The following is a 24197-nucleotide window of genomic DNA, read 5'->3' as shown; positions in this document are numbered from 1 at the left end:
TTGCAGCTGCAACAGTCAGCAGATAAGAAAAAGTCTGCAGAGGAAAGTAGTGTTTTTGATAAAAATGCCTCTCTGCACAAACCTTTTCTCACCTGTATACTGAAAAATTGTACTCAAATCTTTATTCAGAGATGACATGTCTGTGTAGCCACTGAAGGAAAGTTAAAAAAAAAAAACAACCAAACAACAACAACAAAGCAAACAACTTCCGTATGATGCTTTTGTGGAAATTGAGCATTGTTGAGTTTTATACTGAGCATACAGTTTCCTTTAAAAAGCCTCCTGCCCCCGGTGTTGAAGTCATAGAAGGAAGAAGAAATATTAGTAAACCTTTAACATTTAAAGGGAAACTTCACATTTCAAGTCTGTTTCATTACTGAGTTAAAATCCCTTTAAAAAACCATAGTTGATAGGGCTCCTTGTCAACTTGAGCAAGTTAGCAATCACTTCTCTTGTTTTTTAAAATGCCTGGTCTTTCTTGTTTGTCCTTAAGAGATCTGTGCCAGTAATGTGAGTGGAAGTATGCATGATGTTCCCTTAATACTTTGGTTCTATTTACTTAATATATTTCAGAATACTATAGCTGTTTATCACCTCTTGTTTTGAATAATCCAAGGATTGGTTGTCTGTAGCAAATTTTTTCCTTTTATTTTAAAAAGGAAAATGTGTATGTGTATAGCTTCCATTTCCCCAGTTTTTCCAGACAGTGTTCATCTAAAAGATAAATGTTTGTTCCAGTCTTAACTTTTACCAGAGGACTTCAGAAACAGTGTAATTTATTAAAGTGGATGCAATCAAAATAAGTAGTTGAGAACAATGTAAATAAAATAACCATGGGTAAAACCTTTTCTGTGTTAAGATTTTGCTTGATTAGTATTTGGGAAGGGGATGTCTCTCCCTCTCCAGAAAATTTTCTTCTGCAGCAGCTTCATTCATGGCAACAGTAATGGAAGTACAAGGTGCTGGTAGCTGACAGCTGTTAGAGTTCAGTTGTGTAGACCTGCTCTAAGCAGGTTTGGACAATATGTGTTTAAAATGCCAGCAACTGTTTGGAATCCTGCTTGTACAATGTTCCCACTGTTGTTACATTGCTTTTAACAAAAATGCATTGTATTTTTCTTACGAAAAGCATCTTTTATTCAGCCTTAAAAAATTAAAGTGGTTAGAAGGACGTACACAGCTCAAACTAAGGGCTGTCCATGTAGCTGCAGTAGGCTCATGACCCAACTTGTGTGTCCTCTGAAGCATCAGAAGACCTAAGCCTGTGTTTATGTATGGCCTGCTGTTTTGTGCAGAGGTAGAAAATAGCAGTACTCAGACCTCTTCTTTTTTTTTTTCTCTTTTTGTGCTTCTCTAAGAATATATTCTGCACCAAAGGCTTTTGCTCTAGAGCTGTACTTCCAGTATTTTGGAAAAAAATAACTGAGTTACAAGGGAAATGAAGTGCTGGATGAAGTTGAGAGGAGATGGCCAGAGCTAAGGTGAAAAGGTCAGGCATTGAAAGGGATGGGCAGCATCCTGACTTTGAAAGCACTGCAGTGATGAAGGATTGAGACTAAACATCTTGGATGGGTATCTCTGTTCTGTCAGAGCAGCCTGCTCTGTCCGCTAGCCAAAATCATCTCAGCAGCTCTTGTCCTGCTTCCAGCCCTGACCCAGCAACACACAGCGTCTATTGCACAATACATTTCCCAGCATCTCCATTTGGGAAATGCTGATCTCTAAAACAATTCTCTCTATACAGGTATAGATTATGTTTTGCAAAGGATAGAAGAGTGAAGCTCAAGGATAGATAGTAAACAATACCAGGTATAACACATTGTAGAGAATGTACAGTACAACAGTTACAGTTTCTACCTCAGTATTTCATAGCTGCTACAGGATTTCAGAGAAGTGATGCTATTCCTAAAAACATAGTTCTCTGCAATCATATAGTCTGCCATGTTTTATAGCCTTGGTGTAGCAAAAATATACTTACAATATAATATATAAAACACAAACGTCTCTGCCTCTCTTTCATCCTTTTTCCTCTCTATTTTTAATAAGCAAAATAAACAGGCTAAGAGCATAATCACAGTGAATTTCATTACTTTAATTCAGTGTCCAGTTAAAGAAGTTTATTTTTAACAGGTAAGTTCCAATGAAAGCCAAGTTAAAGAGAAAAAACGCTCTGCTAGAAAACTTGCAGGAAGAACTATGCTTTTAACATATCAAGTCAGCTAAAGCATAGTAGTTGAGTTTCTCATCTTGAGGCTTGCTTTCTAAATCCCAGCCTTGCAAGGAGAGAACAGGTTGATGTAAAATGTCTCATAGAGTAAGAGATGGGTGTTATTCAACATAGAAATTTATATAAGCCATCAGGCTAATTCCAATTCACAAGTATAATGAACTCTGGGTAATAACGATCATGATTCACAAACATACATATCTTCAGTGTACCTTTTACAGAATATGCCTTAATTTCCATCCTGTTAATCTGATCTTTGCTATAACAAAACCTTCTTCCATAAAATATTAATCTGTTCTGAACTCGGTCTTTATACTGAACTAGTTAAAATACAATGGACAAGTTTTAGAAAAAATGAGCTGATACTTTGTATTTTAAAACACAACAGCAGGTACACACCCTGATGCTAGTCTTTTGCATTAATTTTCTGAGGATATAATGGGCATCCTGTCACATCAGGTTTTATGCTTTAATTTTGTTTGGTTGGCTCAAACCAAAGTTTAAAGATGAGTGTCTGATAAGAGTTTCTACCAGGCATCACACTCTTGTAATCAGGCAGGGCTTTGTGGTGTAGAGCAGTTGGTGATACTGTTCATCTTTCATCTCTCCAAATTGTTTTTAAAAAATGGGTTTATATTCAAAGAACACAGATTAAAAGTAGGGACCTGCTTACCGTGTCTCTCTTTGAAGGTCTGGGAAAGGAAGCATGTGTCATGTGTTGTTTTGTTTTGTTTTTCCTCTGGTCCTATATGAAATGTTAGCTTCATCAGTAAGCACACTGGTGCACTTTAAAACATGAATAGATAGGTTTGGGGTACCGTAGCTCAATTTATTTTTTTTTGGAGGGGGGGGTGTGCGGTGTGCAGCAGGGATGTTAAACTATTTAGGGTAATATTCAAATTATTTTAGTTCCTGCTCGGAGGAATAAGAAGTCTTCCTAATTTGTTAGTATATATACTGTTCAGGTTTTTAGCTAGGCCAATGTGAGAACAAAGCTAAAAAGAAAAAGAATGAAGTTTAAAACTCTTAGTTTTTTAAAAGGCATGGAGCTTCTGGGTGAGATGTCTGTTAGTGTTTTCAGAAGTAACTGGACTATTCGTATCCAAATCAAATATTAAGTCTTGATTCCTCATAGATGATGAAATTTTCATCAGACTATGCTTGTCTGTAGAAAGGTAATAGGAAGAAGTCCCATTCCCTGTTTGTAGGTATGGGATTGGATACTGGTATCAAAGAGGAAAATGGTTTACCTCATTTTTAAAATCCAGGCTGGAAAGTTGAAGAGAAAGAGTGGAGGGAAGGATCTGGACTCCAAAAACTCAGAGGGCTAAAAAAAGTTGGTTAGAGAAACCTAACTTGGTTTTTAAGAGGTAGTTAGATACACTGGATGCTGGAAAACAGCAGGAGAGAGATCTGAAATCAAATGGTCGAGATAAACAGAAATGAGAAGTCTTGTTCCTGGATGAGAGCATTCCTAAATTAATTCTGTTGTTTCCATTTTAAATGCCTGATCCTTTTGAAGCTTTAAAACAAATATTCAGAATCCAATAAATGAACTCATGTTCTTCCAGCTGTGCCTACTTGTATATACAATTACAGTCCCTCAGTAGGCACGGATGTGTGGTTTTGGACAAATTTAGCTGTATTTTACGTTTTCCCATTGCACTAGGAGCTAAATTATGTTCCTTTACCTACCTTTGAATTTTCATAGTAAAAAGTACTGTGAGTTGAAATGTTCAGTTTCCTGTGCCCCATTAATCTGAAAGACTTCAGACGATCTCCAGGGTGGAGGCTGTGGTCTCCACAGTCAAATTGTTGACTGTGGTCTGCAGGTGTAGGGTTATTTTTTTATTGTAGATGCAAGTTTGCAGTACAGGTTGTGGGAATTGGAGATCATGTGGGAAGCAGGCATATGCAGTAATATGAACTTCCACAAAACAATTTTAATCCCAGTCATCTTCAGCTGAGAGAGAGGTGGGTGGTTTTGACTTGACTTCTGTAAGATGCATATAGCAGCAAATACAGCTTGTCTAAAAACAATCTCTGCCCCAAAATACAGCTCATGTAAAGAGAGAATGAACAAAGCTACTCGTGGTAGATCTAATCTTGCCACTTAATGCATGTAGGAAAGGTGCTTAGAAACTCAAGCAATAAGGGAAAAGGCCAATTAAAAGTCATACATCTAATGCTGGAGTGTTTTTCTGCAAGTGTCTTTTTGGTTTTTAATCATGTTACTGACTCCCTGGATTTGCCCTAATTTTCTTGTAAGAAAAGGAAGTTTAGAGATTTTGTTAACTAAATAAATCCTAAGGAAACAAATTCTGTTTTGGAGGTAGGGCTCCTGGAACATTTTTGTCTTTTGTTTGGCTTTGAAAGAGGAGAAAATATATGAAACTGAGAGTGTTTTCAGTCATTTAGAGGGGTCATTCTAAACTGCTGGGTTAATTTTTGTCTAGGTCCTGAAAAAGCAATCAAGTGTCAGTTTACATACACAAAGGCATATGTTTGCACATCTAAATCATCATGTGTTTATAATAAACTGGTTTAGCATTCAAGCCAGAGAGAATGTCTTTAACCTCTCCCCCAAACACTGCAACTGAGTGTTGAACACAAAAGATCTCAAGTAAGAGACACCTGTGCTTTTGGTGTGAGAAAGGTTGTGTTTGATACCTGGTTAGAAATTCATTAGTACATACCTACAGCAATTGGGTATTATGTGGGTAGTTATCTTGCTGCCCCTGAGTGTAACGTTCCTCCTTAATGACTGCTGGTTTGTTCTCATGGCATTGTTCATTGTAGCAGCCAAAAAGCCCAGGAAGTGTTAACAGGTGCGAGAACTGCTCTTCTCCCACAGAGTTCTGCTGGACTGAGAGTGATGTAGTCTGAGAAACTAGAATAGGGCAAAGACAATAGAACATGCTGTTAAATTTGCCCTATTGGGCTTACAGAAAAAAGTTGTGAGATGCTTTGTTTTAAAGTTTTGTAAAGAAGTATACATTTAGCAAACAGGCAAGTGGGCAGATGCTATTCATATTAGCTCCTCAGAATCTTTTTTTTTTTCTGAACAAGCGTATTTATCGTGTTATCTGGGTACTTTAAGTATTTTTGAACACAATTTTGCGTACATGACTCATGAAAGAGTAAGTGATTAAATATGAGAGATCACAAAACAAGACTTTTAGAACCAGTTTTAATTCTGTTTATGCAGAAGAAATCTGGCATTTGCACTCACAGTTACCTAATCAGTGTGCATCAGCAGGGTGGGTAATTTCTGATGCTTCCTAGAAAATGTTGGCTGTTGAGGTCTTCAGATTGTTTTGTGTAATATCTACACATTTAACTGGGAAGTGTTTGTCAAAAACTAAATTACAGTTATTTCAGTGATTTCAGTAACTTGACAATTGGTGATGAGGGTTATATTCTTTCTGTGGAATGAAATGTCAAATAAAAACATCTTCGTAAAGTTTATTGTATGCTGAAGGTTCTGTTATGCCTTGTATGCTGTCTTTTTTCCATAAAGATTCGTAATAACAATAACAAATTATTGATGAAAATAATGCTATGCAGAATGTGCCTGTGCGATAATGTGATTGACTGATATTATTTATTGCTGAAACCCTGATGTATTAGGTTAAAAAGTCCATCATGGGCAGCTTGTGATAGCTGTTACTCATTTTTGTCTGAAATCTTATGACTCTTTATTTGATATTTGCCCAAATACTACAAATAAATATTACCCAGTAAGTATTTTTCTCTACAATTGAATTACAAACAGGTGGGTACTTTTATTTTTCTAAGTTAAAGAGTAATTTTGTCCTCGTGGACCTTTTTCCTGGAAGTCATCTGGGTATTAAGTGTCTCGTATTTCTCAATTTTAAATTTTCTTTCACTTTCTGTTTGTGTGGGATATGTTGTCTTTGGAGCTTGTTAATGAGCTGAGTTGAGCCTCCATCAAAGTGAATACCTGAGTATTCCAATTTTCTTTTTGATATTTGCCTCTCTAGTTCCTGTGGAAGGTACATAGTGACTCAGTTTTTCTTTACTGGTTTACTGATCACTTGCCACTCTCTTTCATAGGGCAGTAGGTTTTCACAGTTTGCTTTGCTGGAAAACATGGCTCATGTTTGTTGTGGTGGAATATGAGGGCCAGTGACTTGTTTCTATTTTCTATTAGTTATTAACCTTATTTAAAGTGTCTGCTTGCATGCAGACATGAGTCTCTTGAAATAGTCACTACAGTTATTTTTAGATGTTCGCTGGAAAGCCTTTTTTAGCAAGATCAACAGAAGTGAAATTGTAATTCTTTCAATAACATCTACATGAAAGGGAATGATACTAGTCTTTTATAATAGTCATAATAAATTCCTAAGAAAATTTCCAGGCTCTGCTACAGCCCTAGCAAAACTAAGCCAGGGTAAACTTTCCCAGTGTCCAGCATTTACATTTAGACCTGTGAGAGAGGGTTAGGTATGTTGTACATTCATAATTGTCAGTGTCAGCACTGAGTTGTTGTGGGTGCCACGCACTTGTGAACCTCTGGAAGTAAAGGTGTCAGAAATTAGTCAATGTTTGACTCCTGTTTTTATTTAAAGAAACAAATACTGGATGTTCTTTCTCAGGCATTTTTATGTTGCATTTGGTAATACTTCACAAGAAAACCATTAGGGTTCATTCATGAAAAAGACTCAGAAATCTTTTTGTTGTATAAAAATGCAGAGTCCTGCTTTTGCTAAACTATGGTAATGATTTTGCCTAAACTCTAATGGAAGAATAGTCAGAGCAAAGAGAGAAACAAATTAATTCCTGATTTTAATAAATTTTGACTTCAGGACTTTGACTGTAATTTTTAGTTGCTTGGGAGCAGGCAATGGAAAATCCTAGCTGTAGCCTATCCTGTCCTTAGCCTGCCCCTTGCAAATACTACGGAATTTTAAGAGTATTTTAGAAATCATTAACATTATGAGTAAAATAGGAAGTGTCAGATATTTTTTTCAAGTTTCTCTATTGCTGTACATTGAAAGAAATGAGAGTTCTGATCATGTTTTTGTGTTTCAGGACTTAAAATGGCAGGAGAAGATTCCTATATTATGGGAGTGTCTGATCCCCAAGTAAGTAGATTTGTTTATTTTCAATACACCTGTATTCTCTCCTAGCTCTCTGTTTTGGCTTCCTCTCATGTTGTCCTGTCATTTCCTAGGCTTAACAACATGGACATATAAAAGCATTATAGCTATTGGCAGAAATCAGGTTTGGGGAAATCTAGGGTGTTCTTTTTTCTCTAACGTGTTTTTTATGTGACCTGTAAAGTGCCTTGCCACTGATGAGATGGCAGAAATGAAAAAGAAAGCTAGGCCTGCTAGAAGAAGCAATTAGAAAAATACTCATTTTTACGCCCTGTCTGCTTGTGACGCTTGCTCTGAAACGTATTCTGTAATAGACATTGGACTTTATCTGAAAATAAAGCCCCTGATGCCCTAAAAGGTCCCTTGGTATCATTTTTTTGTGAAATTTGCATTGGCATTGATGGCTAAAATGCTCCTTCACTCACACAGGTCAGTTGTCCTGACTCTTCAGAAGCTCTTCCTGATCTCATTAAGTCATTGCGTGATTCATTTGAATAGTGAGAATGGTGCTTGAGCGAAAAGTTTGAGTGAAGAATAGATCATTTCTACTCACCTTAATTTCCAAAAAGAAATTATTTTTTCCTTTATGCTTGCTCCACTTTGAAAGGAGATAGATTTATACATGACAACAATTACAGTGATTTAAGACATGTGTGTTCAAAAAAAAAGAAAAACAACTTCAACTTGAGTATACTGTTTTCTTGCATTAGGGCTTGTAAATATATTTACATAAGGAATGTAGTCTGGTGGGGTTTAATCACAGAAGTGAAAACAAAAACTTACAGGTTCTCAGCAAGGCCTTGGGTAAGACATCTACGGTCAGATTTTCACAATTTACCGTAAAAGCTCTTTTGAAAATAGCTGTTAGCACATGTAAGCAAAATGTGTGCTTGGAAACTGTGCTGAGCTCAGGGCAGTCTCATGATACTGATGAAACTTGGTCAGTACTATCAGCTTTGCTTGCACTGCTGTTGCCAGCAAAAATAAAATAGATACAGAATGTTTACGTACTGCACCAGGGTGTTAGCAGTCTCAATATTTGCAGAGAACTTTGAAGTTCTTTGCTGATAGATGCTTTATGAAATTATGTATATGTGTAATAATGAAGAGTATATTTTCTTTCAATATAGATGTTTGCAATGGAGCAGTTCATGGGAATGAATGCATTATTTAACAATACAAATTACATCACTTCAGACTTACCACTACGAACAGGTAGGAACTGTTCATTGCTATTTGATTGTGCTATTGTCCTGTTTTTTCTTCCAGTTTGGTTTTTTATGAAGTTCTTTTCAGGGGCTTTTTGTTTAGACTCTTGTATTTCATAATACTTGATCCCAAAGTTGTCAACTAGACTTTTTTTACACCTTACACATCTCTTTCTTATCCTCCTGAAACTTTCAACAGTGAGGCAAATCTGTTTTTCCTTTGGCTTGAACAGAAACTGAAAGTTTCAATTAGTTAAATGGTTTGAGTTACCAAAGAGGTTTGAGGGACCTGTTTTTATAAATTATTTTGTATTTTTATCTAAATTTGCATCTTCAGTGACCTACGTGTTTGTATTGCCAGTTTGCAGACTGCAACATGTACCTCTTTTTTTTTTTTTTTTTCTAATTTTGAACAGTGTTTCGTTTGTTGTAATAATTCTTAAGGTACTTGTTTTTCACTAATAAAATGTGGAGTATATTCAACTTCCTGTATCACTTGAACCTGTTTTTCCTTCTCGGTGACTTCTCTGTTTCCTGTAAAGGGGCAGTCTGATATTAAAAGTACCTGAAAATTTCCTGAATAATAACCCTAGTTTGAAAGTTCAGAGTCAAATTTTGCAACCAACTGCTGAAAATAAGCAAATAGTATTCTGCAAAGATCTGATATGTGGTTCTTACAGTATGGTTCCAGCACAGGAATATCAAATAGAAGTGTGTTATATCTCAGAAAGTATTAGCTGGTTGATCAACGTTGGTCTGGTTTTACTTATTAAATTTCTTTATGGGTATTACTTCTTGCATGAATTTGGAAAACTCTCCTGCTTAGTTTATTAGAATAGCTGATACGAAAGGAGGAAGGAAGTAAAAATTTATTTAAGCATATGAGGTTTTTCTCAATACATGTCTCCAATATAGTTATTAATGTCTTTTAACATGACAACTTTCTGTTGTTGATCTGTTTGACTCTTGTATCAGGATGTAGCTGGTATCTTTTGTATTGCAGACTGCTTTCTTTTGTTGAAAATGCAAATCACTTTTGTTTGCATTATTTGATATGCTTGACAGCAGTGAAGGTGTGAAGGGTAAAATGAAATAAGCAATTAACTTTTTACTTCACAGGTAAAATTCCACCCTAAAGTAACAAGAAATGCTGATTGAAAAATAAAAATTGAGGCATGCTTCCTGTTTCAATGTTTCCTGGTTTGAACCATACTTCAGTTTTCTTGATTGAATAGTAGCGAGGAAGGGTTAAGAAACACATATGGTTCAGATAATTTTGTTTCAAGATAAAATGTTCTGATGAGTAAAGCTCTTGACAAATATGGACAAGCATCCAACAAATTAATGTTGCAATCATTTGTTTGTAGTGTGTTTTTATTAAGGCAGATAAAATTGTTCGGTAAAATTCATCTGTGTAGGATTAAAGGGCTTCTGCATTGTATACCAAGAGGTTTTTTAACTGTTCTCTCAGAGTTTCTGTGGAACAAATAAGGTTATTGGAATTTTGATTTCCCCATAATGATCTCTCTTACACGTACATTTTAAGCTTACTCTGTACTCCTTGTGCCAGACTTGTTTCATACAAATTATTCAGATATATAAAACTGATTTTCAGGTATCTGTGTCCTGTCTAAACTAGAAAACAGCTGTTTCTAAAACTGGGGGGGAAGTAAAGAATTCACTGAGTTCTGCAGTCATAGAAAAATTAACTGGACTAAGTCTAGCTCTATCCTTAATTCGCAAAATTGCTTAAGAAAAGGCCTTTTTTTTAGTGGCACTGGTCTTGTCTACTGCTGCACTGTAGGTGGCAAGTTCCCTGTGTACAAAATGGGATTTAATAAAGGATCATGGATTTCAGATTATCACAAACAAGAAAATTAATCATAAGTTTTAGGAAAGACTGATCATTTCAATAGCATCCAATGGTACTATAATGGTTTGTTTCTTGAGTAGTACCACTATAATGCTTATTTTCTCCCCTGCTTGAAACTATGTTGTGCCATTACTATGGACTAGCTCTTCAGTTGTAAGGTAATATAATAATTTATATATTATGCTTTAGCTGTTTACAAGGAGGAACTAATTATTTCTTTCTACACAGCAAGGCTGGTTAAAAAATCATGTGTGATTTTCCAAAAGTACTTCCAGGTGAGGTATGGAGAGGGTGAAATAAAGTGTCTTAAAAAGGATTTTTCTCTAGGACAGTTGGATGATTTAAACAGAAAGAACTGAAGGCATTAATTGTTCCTCGTGATTTGATGTGGTGCCTACATCTTTCAATCTGAGCATTCATAAACACACAATGTCAGACTTATCACATTGGCAGGCAGGTTTAATATGTAACTGTGGATTGCTGTATCATGCCAGCGTAGTTGAATCAACAAATAGCTGGGGAATTTGGGGACTTTCTGATTATAGATGTTCTGCTGTTATGTTAATATTTACAGTAATGGTAGAAAACCTTTGAGATGTTGGGACAAGGATTTTCTCAATGAGGTTATCAGTGCTCAAGTGTCTTTGCTCACTTCTTTTTCTATCTTACGTATGTTAGTTTTAAGTAAAAAATTTGGCTTGGTTATTTTGTCTCTAAAGCTGTAGTAGATAATTACGTAGTTCAAATTCTACATTTACATCTAAATCTAGAAAGAGAAGTAGTCTCTGTGTGCCTTGAGTGACAAAAGGACGTATCTGTAGCAAGTGCCAAAACAGCGCAAACTGCAGGACTGAGCTGTGTGTTTAAAACACCGCCAACAGCAAAGGCAGTATGTCATGAAGTCAGCCTCTTCTTTGGCTTGCTGGGAAGTATCTTGCCTTTAAGAGTTCAGTACTAATCCTCAGTGGCATTGGGGATGGAGGGAGTGTTATCCATGGCATATATTTAAGCAGTGTAAAGGCAGATACGCATCAGTGTGATGCTCACTGCGTAGCCGAGGGACAAAGTGATGCCTCTAAATTGGAGAGAACATGGGCAGAGCTCTGAGCAAAGCATTTTATAATTTTGTGTTAGAGATGGTTTTTGGAACTGATTAATTGTTTTGGGTTTTAGGGGCTCTAGTCTAACTAGCTGTTGGCATTAAGGTGTTGTGGTTTTAAGCCTGTAAAGTGGAAGCAGGGCCATCAGCAGCTGGAGAGTATTGCCTGGAGGCTGCTAAAATCACAGTGTTCTGGTATTTCTTTAACCTCCTCTGCCCAACCCTCTGTGATGCTTGCTGTTGAGAAATTAGAAGGGCATAGAGGGAAAATGAAGGCACTTATAAAAAACTTTATTTCATATTTTTTCAGAGAGGGTTAATGTTAGAGATTCAAGGAAGTCTGGCCATCACCAAAAATTAAATGAGTGTTCATTTTCCCTGTCCCATAGCAGTGGCAAAGCATGAGCAGACCTGCATGCTGCTTCTGATGTTTTTTCTAGATCTTCTGTGCTTGTATTTTGACAAATGAAGTGAGGGGAGAGAGAGGTTAAGCAAACCCATGTGCTGCTTGCTTTAAACATCATGCTTTGAACATTGCAGAGCTGAGATGCAAGGGAGTGTTCCTGTGCGGGTGAATCCGTCAGGGGGAGGACATACAAATGCTACAATAAACCTTTCAGGAAGGATAAGACACTAGATTTAGAGTCTGAGCTTTTATCAGCAAGGTACCACTACCAGGAGGGACACAAGAGGGTTTGTGTTGGATTTAACAGTCAAAACCTAGAGGCTATGAGTGTTTTCATCCACGCTCAGGGAGCAAAACAGCACATGGTTACAAGGGTGAGAGGCCTGCTCTTGGGGTACCCACTAACAGACAGGAGGTGAGGGGTGGGGACTTGACCACAGCTGGTTGCAGGTTAAATTGAGTGGCTTCAGGTACTAGGTAAGCTGTTAGATAAAGGACCACACTAGTCCTACGGTGCTGCCTGGCTTGCAGGGATATCCCACCAACTTCACAGACCCCTTTTTTCTTTACTTTGCTATGGTGGGAAGAAGGAATAAAGAGGGAGCCTAAGATGGGTGCTCCTTTGGGAAGTGCGTGTGCAGGGTGAGGCCTGTCAAGAAGAAGAAAGAATGTAAGTGGTGGGAGTGTCAAGATGCAGGAGGGCCTCTGACTCAGGCAGGAAGGAAAATGAAGAAATGTAGCAGTTGAAGAAGACGTGGGGAAGTGGGACTGTGACTCAGGCTGGAGGAGAGGCAGTGGGATGTGAGTCGGTCTGTGGCAACCGAGGCGAGAAGACAGAAAAGGAAGCACTGAAGCATACTCAGGATGTGGCGTCCTGCACCAAACCCCCTCCAGGCTGGAGGACTGCATGTTTTAGTTGCAATTCTTAGCCCTCCCGACTGCAGCAGCGCCAGGCAAATCGTGAGGAGTGCTCATGTCAAAACTTGGCTCTTGGCAACCATGAGAGTCATCCCTGCGTAGAGGCCAGCTCCATGACTGTATGCCGCTTCGGCTTCTCTGTAGGGCAAAAGTGGAACTTAAGCTATGCATTAAGTAGTGTTCCTTCTTGTGGTTGATTAACACTTTAAAGGGGGTTGCTCATTAAACAAGAACTTGAAGCAAGCAACGTTCCAGCCTAGAACAGAGGTGCAAAAACTCATCACAAATCTCATCACTATTAGTTCCTCTTACAAGGTGTACGTTTTCAAGTTCCTGCTGTCTGTTTAGACCATATATGCCTACTACTAGAAATGAAATATTAGAAACTTCCCTGTGCAAAGCACTAAACATTTTTTTTTTTTTTTTTCTTTTTTCCCCCCACGGGAAAGGATGAGAGAGAGAAAGAAGGAACTACACATAGCCAACAGGCTGTCTATCTAATGTACTTCTGGAAGGTATTCAGAATTTAATGAAGACAGCTGTATGAGACCTTTAACTGTCTAAAATCCTTTTTATAGTCAAAATAACATGGTACTTATGCTTGGAAGTTACCTTGACTATTGCTGCTTTATTTTTAAATAGCGTTTCAGATGTAATCAAGTGTCTTGTGTTAGAGTGCCTTCTATATACTGTTACTTGGATCTGGTTCAGGTGCTATACCAGAGAATTACTTAGCCATTGTTAAAAAGAAAAATATTTATTCATAAAACTCAAAGGTTAAAACTTTGTTTTAAATACATTGGTATATGATTTCTATAATTTGGATTAATGATAACAGGCATCTAATTTGCCTTTGTACATTTACACTGTACCTTTTTTGCACTTTTCTAGTATTAGCATGTAAGATATTTTTGGCTTTTTCTATCAGTATATTTGTATGCATTTTATAAGCTTTTTTCCAAGGGGGCATAAGAACCACAGTCCTAAGTTTTTAATTTTCCTGAGTTTTCACAAGTGCCATGCAAGGTAAAACCATTTCAGTGGTACAAAGAATTGCCCTTGAGCTTTGCAATATGCGTATTGATATATAGATATATTGATATAGCATATATCCCTCTCTTAGGAGTTTGAATTTCTTTATGCTGAGGAAAAGTTGGAACCTGAGTCTGCTGCGTCCTGGGGGACTGCTGCAGCCACTTACCTGTTGGATAAGAGTGCTTCCTTCTCTGGCTAATGTTTAAGAGAAAGCAGTAGTATTTAGTGCTGATACTGACCCAACGTATATGCCTTGAAAATGAATTCCTAAGTGGAGAACAGCCAAAGAACAATTACTTGGCAGGTCCTGCCCCGGAGGCTTGGTTGAAAGTTGAACTACACAGTTGTATTTTAGGTGCGTTATTTCTGCCAGTGCCTAGAAGATGGAAGGCTTCTGAATTGTTAAAGTATAAAATTTTAGATGCCTAAAGCATGAGGAGGGTTAGAGGTCTGTGAACAGAGGTCTTAAATTTAAGTGCCAATATAATGCTTAAGCCCAACTCGACTCATCTTGAGTCTGTGTTACAGACAAAAATTGAAACATAAAACCACACCAAAGCTAAATATTACTCTACATCTTTTAAAGTTTCTAAAGTCCAAACTGCTTTTCTTGCTTTCTAAAGTAAGCTGATGTATCTTGAGGCAACTGTTTTACATGACTTCAAGATTTTAATTGTAGCACTGTTTATTTTTTCACAGGAAGAGTGTTGGACTTTGGAAATAAATTATCTTTGTATGTGAAATTGTTGTGACCAGCATTTGCAATATAACTTCAGCATGAAGCTAATCCAGTTGTTGAGTCAGCTAACTTCAACAGCAAAATACTAGTTCCATCTATTAGCATATTTATCAAAACTTTCATTTTGAGAGGCCTGTTCAGTTAAGACCTGTGCTGACTAAAGACATGAAGGTCTCTTTTATTAAAGTGAAATTGTATTGAGGAGCTGAGAAGGATGCGTGTGGTCATACAATGAAGTATAAATTAATGAATCCTCTGCCATTTTTAATTATCGGTGAACATTAGGCTTATTGGCAAATTAAAGTCGATGCAAGTATGTAGTTCTGTGCTGAAGCCAGATACTACCTAGTTGAGGTAGCTGGATGGCATGGTACTTGCAGATGGTGCGGTTATTTGGAGGCAGATTGCACCTGGATGTTGGCAGGGCATGGTATGCTTTATATGCTTGCAGGCTCCGTCACATAGCTGTGGCTTGTCTGCTTTGGAGGTTTCACATGTCCCAGTGAGCTTGGTTGATTCCTTGGCATGAATACCTTTTAATAGAGTATAAGTGATGATACATAATTCCAACTGGAATATAGCTGGTAAAATATTGTGTAGGTATTCACAGTGAAGCTGTCATTTGGGATCTGCTTCCATAACAATTGAATTTTTAGCATTGAAATAAGGATCTTCTTCTCTGGTTAAAAAGAGGCAGGAAACTGTATTTTAAGAGCTATTCACCTAGAGAGCTTTCCTTCTTGATGCAAATAATCTAAACGATCAGAGTTGGAGCTAAGCTTTGATCAGGTGATGAATTCTTAACTCTCGTGGCCCAGAGTTCTCATTGGATTTAGGGCCTGCTCAAGGGCTATTTAAACTGGTGAATTTGGAATGAGGTTTATGGTATGAAGTTAGCCACTGTTCAGGGAGTGGTGCAAGATTGGAAGTTGTTTAAGGAAGCCTTCTTTGAAAGACACAAATAGAATTTTAGTAGAACGTAATCCTATGTATGGGCATCATGCTCAAAGTTGGATCCCATTGTAGAGTCTACATCTGTGGTCAAATAGAGTGTGTTCAGTGTTTTTTAGAGGCACAGCAGAATAGTATATTTAAAAGTGTTTCTGAAATTATTGAAAGAATGTAAATTGTTTAGTCTCCTCAAGTCCAGGTTGGTTTTTTTTAAAGCAATTCTGACTGTTAGGACATGTTGAAACAGCTTAAATTCCTCCTGTATTCCCATACCTCAGAGCTTCCCATTGGCTGTCTCTAGACTTTCAAAAGCACCTATTCAGTAGGAAGCCCTAAGGCCAAAAGCTTGTGAGCATAGTCTTTAGAGCCCAAGGGGCTTAAATACAAAAGTTAACCTTAGCTCAGGAAGGCCAGGCTGCTTGTCAGTGGCAAGGGGGGGATCCTGTTCTTAACTCACCCTTTTGATTCTTAACTGAGTGATCAGAGTTGCCCATTTAGGCCCTCTGAGCTAAAATTAACTTTTTTTGAGTTAATCCTTCCCTTCTTACTCCACTGGTCTTGTGAATGTTGGAAATGACAGATTGCCAAGTGATTAAATTATTTATTAAAATTTAACTTCTGAAGATGCTTAGGTGCTTTCAAAAATTGTATCTCTAGACATTCAAGGACATCAATTTTACCCCTGGAAAATTCATGTCATTCTAAGAGAAATATGATTTCTATTATGACTTTTCTTTTATGTTAGCAGATGGACCATATCTTCAAATCATAGAACAGCCAAAACAGGTAAGAACACTGCATTTTGAAAATCTTTAAGGTAGCTATGTCAGTATATTCTTCTTTGAATAAAATTATGACTTAAGATGAGAAAAAAAGAATATTGAAGAGGTTCAACTCTCATAACAAATGTGGTACTTAACTATGAGTAGTCTTTCCTGTCACTTTTGTAGTTAAATTGTTTCCTGTTTTGTTCTGTTTTCATCTTTGTGTCTCTCTGGAAGTGTCAGAAGACCAAAAAAAACCAAACCTGAGTGTGTTAAGAAAATGTCTTGTTAAGTATTATAGACTCTTCATCTTAGAAGTGACTCTTACAGTACCCCAGTATTTTGAAATGTAAATTATTAGACAAAACATGGAAGATTTTTAGAATTTGTTTCACGTTTCTTGAAATAGATGAAAGAAAAAATAGAAACATTTCATTCTGTTCCCAAGTTAGAGAAACTTTTGACTTGTGCTTTGTCATCGTAAAGAAATTCAGTTGTCCTTTGAGATTCCTTTTGTCACAGTTGCCTGTTTTGAATAACCTTAGAAAAATGAAGATAAATACTTGAATGTAACTCTTTTGTGACTGTGTAGCAAATGCTTACGCTTCTCTGATAGTATGAAAGTCATCCCAGTGTGCTGGATAGTTTTCATGCAACTGATGTACAAATAATTGCTGGGTCAAGATTGCCCTGAAGTATGCCAGGGTGTTGTTCCCTTTTGGCTGGTGGCATCAGCAATTACAAGTATTCCTCCTGAAGCTATTACAGCTTAAGGAGACCCTTTTTCAGCCTCTCTCAATCAGTTGCATAAAATCCTACCTTATGGAGCTGTTAAGTAGACAGGGGGAGAGGGTGACTAAAAGCTGTCCCATCCTCCTTTTGGTCTTCTGCAGAAGCATGGTGCAATCCAGTCTTCCTGGTAGGAGGCAGTAGAGAACATTTTTTTTCAGCCACACACCAAAGACGTTTTTGTGCTTGAGTATCCCTCCAGGAATAGGGACACTTCATGATCACAGGTGAAGCAGCAGTGTATTGTGAACTCTTGGAAGAATACACTGCTTCTTCCTTGTTGTGTCTTTGAATGGTGGAGCCTACAGTGTGCAGTACCTAAGGAGAAGCCATTTTTTGCATGGATGACTTCTCAGCAAACAGCTCCTGTAGTGGAGTACCCATGGGGCAAGTTGGGCGATGGCTTATAACAGGGTGATGAGGGTGATCTATCAGCAGAGTGCTGTGCTTGTGACCATTTTTGGAGCAAAGAGACAGCTGGGGAAAGTAACACTATGTGTGAAAACATAGCTAGGATAGTAAGGGCAATAGACTGGGGAAGACCACACAGATGACTGCTGGATCTATTGGATCAAAGGCAAAGAGGTGAAAGAAGACTTGGTCATCTCATGGTGTCGTGACTGCAGAGGTTGCTTTGCCTTTTGGGCAACTTGAGTTCATTTACAGTACAGCCGGTCACTCAGTTCACTGTAGGAAGGCAAAAACATGCTTATGGATGAGTTACGTTGTCTGGTCAGTATCTGAATAAAAGTCAGATCTTTACATTTGCCTGGGAAACAAGTTCTTAAACTGAAAAGGCTTTATCGAGACAGGTATTGAAGCTAATGATTACAGAGTAATTTTGAACTGCATTGTTCACTGTCAGCTAATACAGACTTTGAATTCAGAGTTGTCTCCTATTAGAAAGAAGTTGAATGATTCTTGATGGGGGATACAACACTAACTGATGCTGTTGGGACAGTTACTGGGAGCCTCATATGAGATGGAGATTTTGCTGGAAATTGCAGGACTGGGAAATAGATCTGAAAGTATTCAAAGTTGGTGGCCACGTGAAATAATATAGTTAAGTAGAGGTAGAGCTACCAAATACATTTTCTTACGAGTTGTATCTTTTGGCCTTATAGATTACCCTGTGAAGCAAAGGGTATGTTACTTTCTGTAAATAAAAATGGAATAAATGGACAGTTGTACTCTAGAGTGGTTGCTAATACCCTGCAGTTCCCTAAAGTATATTCAGACATCTATTTATGTAGCTGAGGTGAAAACCCAGCCACTCAAATCTCCTGAAGCTTTTGGGCTGTTGCTGGACTCCACTTGGAGATACAGCTTTCACACGCTCTTCCCAGAAGGAAGAAGCATTTCTGCTTCATCCCTGTTCTATTCTTTCTGATGCTTTGGACTTCCTTGATTATTATTGGCTTCCATTCTCTCTACCTAGCAGCAATCATGGGAGAGAATATATGCTCTCGCATTCTCTATCTTTTAATTTTTATTTTGTTTTGAGGGTATAAATAGATCTCTGCTTCAAAATATCTTCAATTACTGAAAGAAAAATTTCAGGTTGCTGCTGTGTGTAAGAGTGAGAATAGAACAGTTTCTGCAGGGCTACAGTTCGGTGGTGCTTCATTAACCAGCACTCAGGCAGCATTTCAGGAGTGAACAGTTGTAACTTTTCTGTTTGTGGGTTGTGTTTGGGCAAGTCTTGCTTGTATGTGTGTGTGTGTGCTTTTTTTTTTTTTTTAGTTTTGTTTCTAAACAGCTTTCAAGTTTCTTTTCCTTTATTTCCACAGAGGGGTTTTCGTTTCCGATACGTGTGCGAAGGGCCTTCACATGGTGGACTTCCTGGTGCTTCTAGTGAAAAGAACAAAAAATCATACCCTCAGGTCAAAGTAAGTACATAAATCATTAATTTTGCAACCTGAATGCAATTGTCATATGTATGTGTATATGACCTTACTGCGTATCAACATAAATTTGTAATAAATTACTCAAGACTGACTGCATTTCAATCCCAACTTTTAAAATGTAATTGTTTTTGAGAAGGAAGGTGTCTTCAGATTTGTGGAGTTATTTTGGCACTGTATTTGTCTGCCAGCAATTGAGCAGTAAGCTTTCCTGTAGCTACCACCTCACTGCCGTCATGCAGACTAATAGAGCACTTCCTTAAGGTGCAGTTTTAGCGTAAAGCGAGGCCTGAGCTGCTCAATTACTCCAACTCTAGCATACTGCAAAGCATGAGTCTGGTTAGTTATTCCACTTCACTCTAAGATCCTATTTATCAAGTTTTCCTTCTTTTCCTGTTCACGTTACTCCTTATTTAATATCTCTAGGGCACTCAGTTCTTAAGGACATAATTCCTTTAAAGGCAACGGAAAAATTATTGTTTTAATAGGAGCAGCGTTATATTAGGAGCAGGATTTCGCCGAACGTTTTTTTGGGACTTTTTTCCCCTGGAAAAAATTCAAGGATGTTAATCAAAGAACATTCTGTGCTAGCGCAATATGAAGATTATAACAGTGGTGATTAATCACTGTAGGATTAGAGAACTGTCTTTGCCTATGGTTCTTGCAGAAAAGATACGCTGTGTCTTTTCGTTACTTTTTAACTTCATGAAAGTCTTAGTCTTGGTATTGCATTACCTCTTTGAAATATCACAGTAGAGATTGTCTCATGAGGAGCCGGGTTAATGTATTTTATACTCTCTGCTTTATGGGGAGAGAAGGGGAGGGAAGAGTGGCAAGCAGTCGGCCTCTGTCTTGGTGTGTGCCACTCCTCAGCTTTCGCTGCAGTACGTGTGTAGTTCTTCCACGGTTCTTGAGAAAGGCTGGAATTTGGAACAGTTGCATCTCCATAATGAATCAGTATGAGCATGACTCAATGGAAAATAATCAGCATTGGCTGAGATAGCCTAGGGTGTTAGTCTTGCAAATTGAGAAGAGGCTGGGAAAGCTGATTTCATATAGCCTTGCAAAACTCCTATGAAAATTTACTAGCCCAGGCAAAGGATCTACTTGCTTTTCCCTTTCCTATTGGGGCGGTAATGATGAACCAGTGAATGAAATTTCACTGGTGTGTTCAGATATAAAATAATTTACCTCAGTTGAGCCAGATCTTTGAATTCCAATCCAATCTGTATTGATAATAACACAAATGATACTTTGTAAAGGTGTGATGCGTCGCACAATAGCATGAAAAGCAGATACGCAGTGAGGAGTTATATAGAAAATGGAATTTCTCTGTGAGTAATCTAGAAAGCAAAATGTTCTTTGGCTTTCCATCAAACCTTCTGTTTTCATTGATCATCAGATTTTAATTTCATCTAAAGCTTACACACACACACACACACACGTGTCCCTTCCCCTCCCTCTCTCGCGTCCTACTGTGTGCATCTGGGTTTTTTCTAGTACAAATCCCCACATGGCAACACCTGCTGGGAGAGGCTGGCAAGGGAACACAACAAGTAAATTCCTCAAGGCCATTGCTTGTTAGTGCCTGTTCTTGATTCAAGTGATGCCAGTAAAGACAGAAGTGTTTCACACCTTTTCCTGTAAGCCTCTTCTGTGTTTTGTCAAAGGGTGCTCACCTTGTCATAACTGAGGTGAGCACAATTGAAGATTGCTGGTTTTTGTTGCGTTGGGGTTTTTTTGTTTTGGGTTTTTTGTTTGGTTTTTGTTTGTTTGGGTTTTTTTTACTCTTGTGCCAAGGTTTTCACCATAAAACCTCCATTGGTTGATCACAGTGCTGTGAAAGGACAGTAGTGTGAGCTTTGGCTGTACTGTAAAAAGGAGGTTTTGTGACAGATCTTTAAACCTTGGCCATGGTGTGGTCAGTGCAGCTCACATTGGGATCTCTCTTCTGCTTGGCCAACTCTGCACAGAAAGCTGATGTAATTTACCAGTAGCTGCCATGGGACATCCTGAAAATAGACATCTTCAGTGCACAAAAAAACATTGCAGACACCCTACTCCCTTTTCTTAGGCCAAAAGAAAACACATTTATTTTATATGACCTCTTGCACAATGTGAACTGTTCAACTTCACCCTTTTATTTTTCCCTCACTAACTTGTGGCTGAGCTGGAACACATCAAGATGTATCTTTCATTTAAAGGTTGGAGTGCTGAAGGCTTCACTATGTCTCTAAGCAAGATGTTTTGGTAGTTAATTACATATTTAACTACCTCCTGTATGGTATATTAGGAGATGGTGTAGGTCAGGAGTTAGTGTAGCAGTTCTGCAATGCCTGTCTTCACACTTAAGACAAATCTGCACTGGCCAGCAAGGTGGAATTGATTGAAAACCTCTTCTGACAGCACAGTTGTGGCAAGTGGTGTCTAGGTAACAGTAGTAACACAACGCTGGAAATGTTTACTATCTAGAACAGTTGAAATCAAAGCTTCTGAGCTGCTGTTTCATCATTAGCTTTTTGTCCAGGGGAAGAAACGATCAATAGTATAAGAAGAAAGAATAAAACTGGATTGTCTAATATTATCACTGGCTTACTTAACTAGCTAAATTTTTTATTCATAATTTGCTTTTTTTTATGTATTTGAAAAACTGTGAGAAAACTTGCGCTGAAAATTTCCACTGGCCTTCTTACACATTTACCATGTCTGTCCTGATCTTGCATACTGATGTTAGTGTAGGCATATTCATGTTTTACACTAAAGTACTTGATCCAGTTTTGGGTGTGAAAAGAATTTGCTGAAAATAGCGATGTGAAGGAAATGTCCTGAATTTTCATCTCCTTGGGGGCAAATCTACGTGGGTGGCTGCAAACTCAAGTTGCCTGTTCTTTGTGAGCTGGATGTAAATCAGCTCCATCCCAGAGGCTGAGTAACCGATTGCGCAGAGGTGTGCCCGAGCTAATGAGCACCATCTCTCTGCGGATGAGTTTGGACATTGTGCAGTTCAGCGTAGGAATCGAAGCTGCATACCAGTTAGGCAGCCCTAAACCCAGGCCCCTGAACAGGAGAACTGCCCATCCAGGCATGTCCTGGGGCTATCCCAAATTATACCGCAATTTGGAGATAAGCGTTCGTATTGAAATCGGGGATTTCAGCACATACTTCAAGTTCAGGAGGGGAACTTATGGAAAATTAATCAAGTTACTTTGTTGATGAGCCTTCTCGGTGAAGAAAGGAGCAGCATATTTGCTTTTTTTCTCACCATAGGAATTAAATTGTAGAGTGATAGGTCACTGATTACAAGTTAAAAATTCATTTAACAGCTGAATTAAGGAATAGACATGAGACAAGAATGAGCAAACTTTTTTTTATAACTCCTTACCCCACTTAAAAGCCTGTACTGAACTAAATTCAGCCAAAGCTAAATGCAGTGAGATTTGTGGGTTTTCACTGTTGTCGTTAATTTGGCTGAACACGGGGCTCCGAGTCCCTTGAATTGGGCTTCTAAAGCAGAGCACCTAACTCATATTTTTAGCATGGGAGTGAACCTCACATTCAGAGGATCAGATTTTCAGCTGCCGTTGGTTTAAGTTACTTTACATTGCTGCTGCTTAGACCTCTGAGTAAGTATTCAATTGCCTAAATGATTTTACCACATCTGAAATATTTTGTCTTAAACTAGCAACTGAAAAAAAAAAAGATGCTGCTCTGTGAAAATACACTGTAAAGAGTGAGTGATGCCTCATCCACGGAAGACTTTTTGTACGTGTGTATTGAGGACAGCAGTAGTCACACTGAAGGTTAGGCAGGATTGGGGCTATAGGTGCTACAACAAAGTAATTAGAAAGAGAAATCGTTGCTGGCTTTGTAGGTTTGACGTGGTCTTTTCCATCATTTGCTTTCTGTCGTTGACCAGTTGGTTTCACTTCTTGCTTTGTGAGAGTAACTGGAAAAAACATGTTTGAAGTAGGAAAACGTTCTTACAAACTTTTTGTCAAGTTTCAGAAACTATAAAAAATTGGCTAGGGTCCGGACTGCAGGAGGATGTGAAATAACTGAAAAAACTTTCAACTCTTGTTTTGAAATTGACTCAATTTCAAGTTCACAGGGTCCTTGTAATCTCTCAGACAAATCTCTCTCAAACAGAAACAGCAGATAAATGTGAGCCTGCAGCATTTTAACTTTATCAGATTAGATCAATCGAATGCTGCTTCAGTACAGGATGTAATCAAGTATTACAGCTATGCTCTTCCCAGGAACTCCTTATTTTCTTTTTTCTCTCCTATCTTTAATTTGAAGTTCAGTAGCTATGTTTTTCAGACCACAGCTCTGATTTTGAGCAGTACAGTACAGACATGCTATCTCCCTCTCATATTGAGTATATATTTTTGTGTGAACACCATAATCCTTAGTTTTCTGTAGATATTCAGCATTATAATATACCCTCTATCTTTTAATGCCTTTGATGTGTTTTTTAAGTTCTTATGTAAAAGGTGATAGTTATTTGTATATCTTAGTGACAGAATAAATTTTAAGGTATTCTGAAATTGTGGTGTCAATGATTCAGAAACACTGAAAAATTCTTTGAGACTTAATTTGTAGTACCTAAGGATATTTAACCCCTGAGGCTAGTTTGCTGGGCGCCGAGATAACCCGGATATCTCAAAATCAAGTAGGAAAGTCTGTCTCTAAGAAATACAGGTAGGAAAAAATTCAGGGACATTCTGTAGTTTTTGCAGCATAGGACATCAGAGTGGATGACAAAAATAGTCCTTTCTTGCCTTACGACCTACATAAGGTATTACGTTTTAAGAATTCTTTTGTTTTTCCCCTGAGATAAGAGACTACAAAGATCATGCTGAGCTGAGTAAGAGGGGGAGATCGCAATCTGGTTACCGCCGCAGTTACATGTTCTGCTTTCAGAGACTGGAAAGTCCTTGACGTGCAGCAGTCCTACCTACAGTTTCACTGTGGTTTCTACAGCTGATGAAGGATTGTCTTGAACTTTTCTGATGTGATACTAGAACACGCATGTTACTCATAATGAATATAACACTATAGATAGATATGCTGGGAACTTTATAGCAGGGAAAGGCTTGTTTAGTGAGGGATAAAATGAAAATAATTTTTTTAAAGCTCCCCTGTTGAAAAGTTAATTGTA

The 24197-nt window shown here is 38.0% G+C and overlaps 1 protein-coding gene across 4 annotated transcripts in view; it reads left to right on the top strand.

Moving 5' to 3' along the window:
* The window catches only part of NFKB1 (nuclear factor kappa B subunit 1), a 59312-nt gene that overhangs the window by 5458 nt on the left and 29657 nt on the right, over window positions 1-24197 (top strand). For 2 of the 4 annotated variants that reach the window (XM_074589453.1, XM_074589451.1), the window contains exons 2-5: window positions 7283-7335; window positions 8481-8565; window positions 16328-16365; window positions 18923-19021. In XM_074589453.1, coding sequence (XP_074445554.1) covers window positions 7291-7335; window positions 8481-8565; window positions 16328-16365; window positions 18923-19021 — 267 coding nt within the window. In that variant the 5' untranslated portion in view covers window positions 7283-7290. Of the gene's footprint in view, window positions 1-7282; window positions 7336-8480; window positions 8566-16324; window positions 16366-18922; window positions 19022-24197 lie in introns of all 4 variants that reach the window. The other 2 variants (XM_074589452.1, XM_074589450.1) reach the window with 1 other exon arrangement.

This window comes from Larus michahellis, chromosome 5 (genome assembly GCF_964199755.1).
Source record: "Larus michahellis chromosome 5, bLarMic1.1, whole genome shotgun sequence".
NCBI classification, from domain to species: Eukaryota; Metazoa; Chordata; class Aves; order Charadriiformes; family Laridae; genus Larus; species Larus michahellis.
The sequence above is the reverse complement of the archived record's forward strand: the minus strand, read 5'-3'. Positions and strand labels throughout refer to the sequence as shown.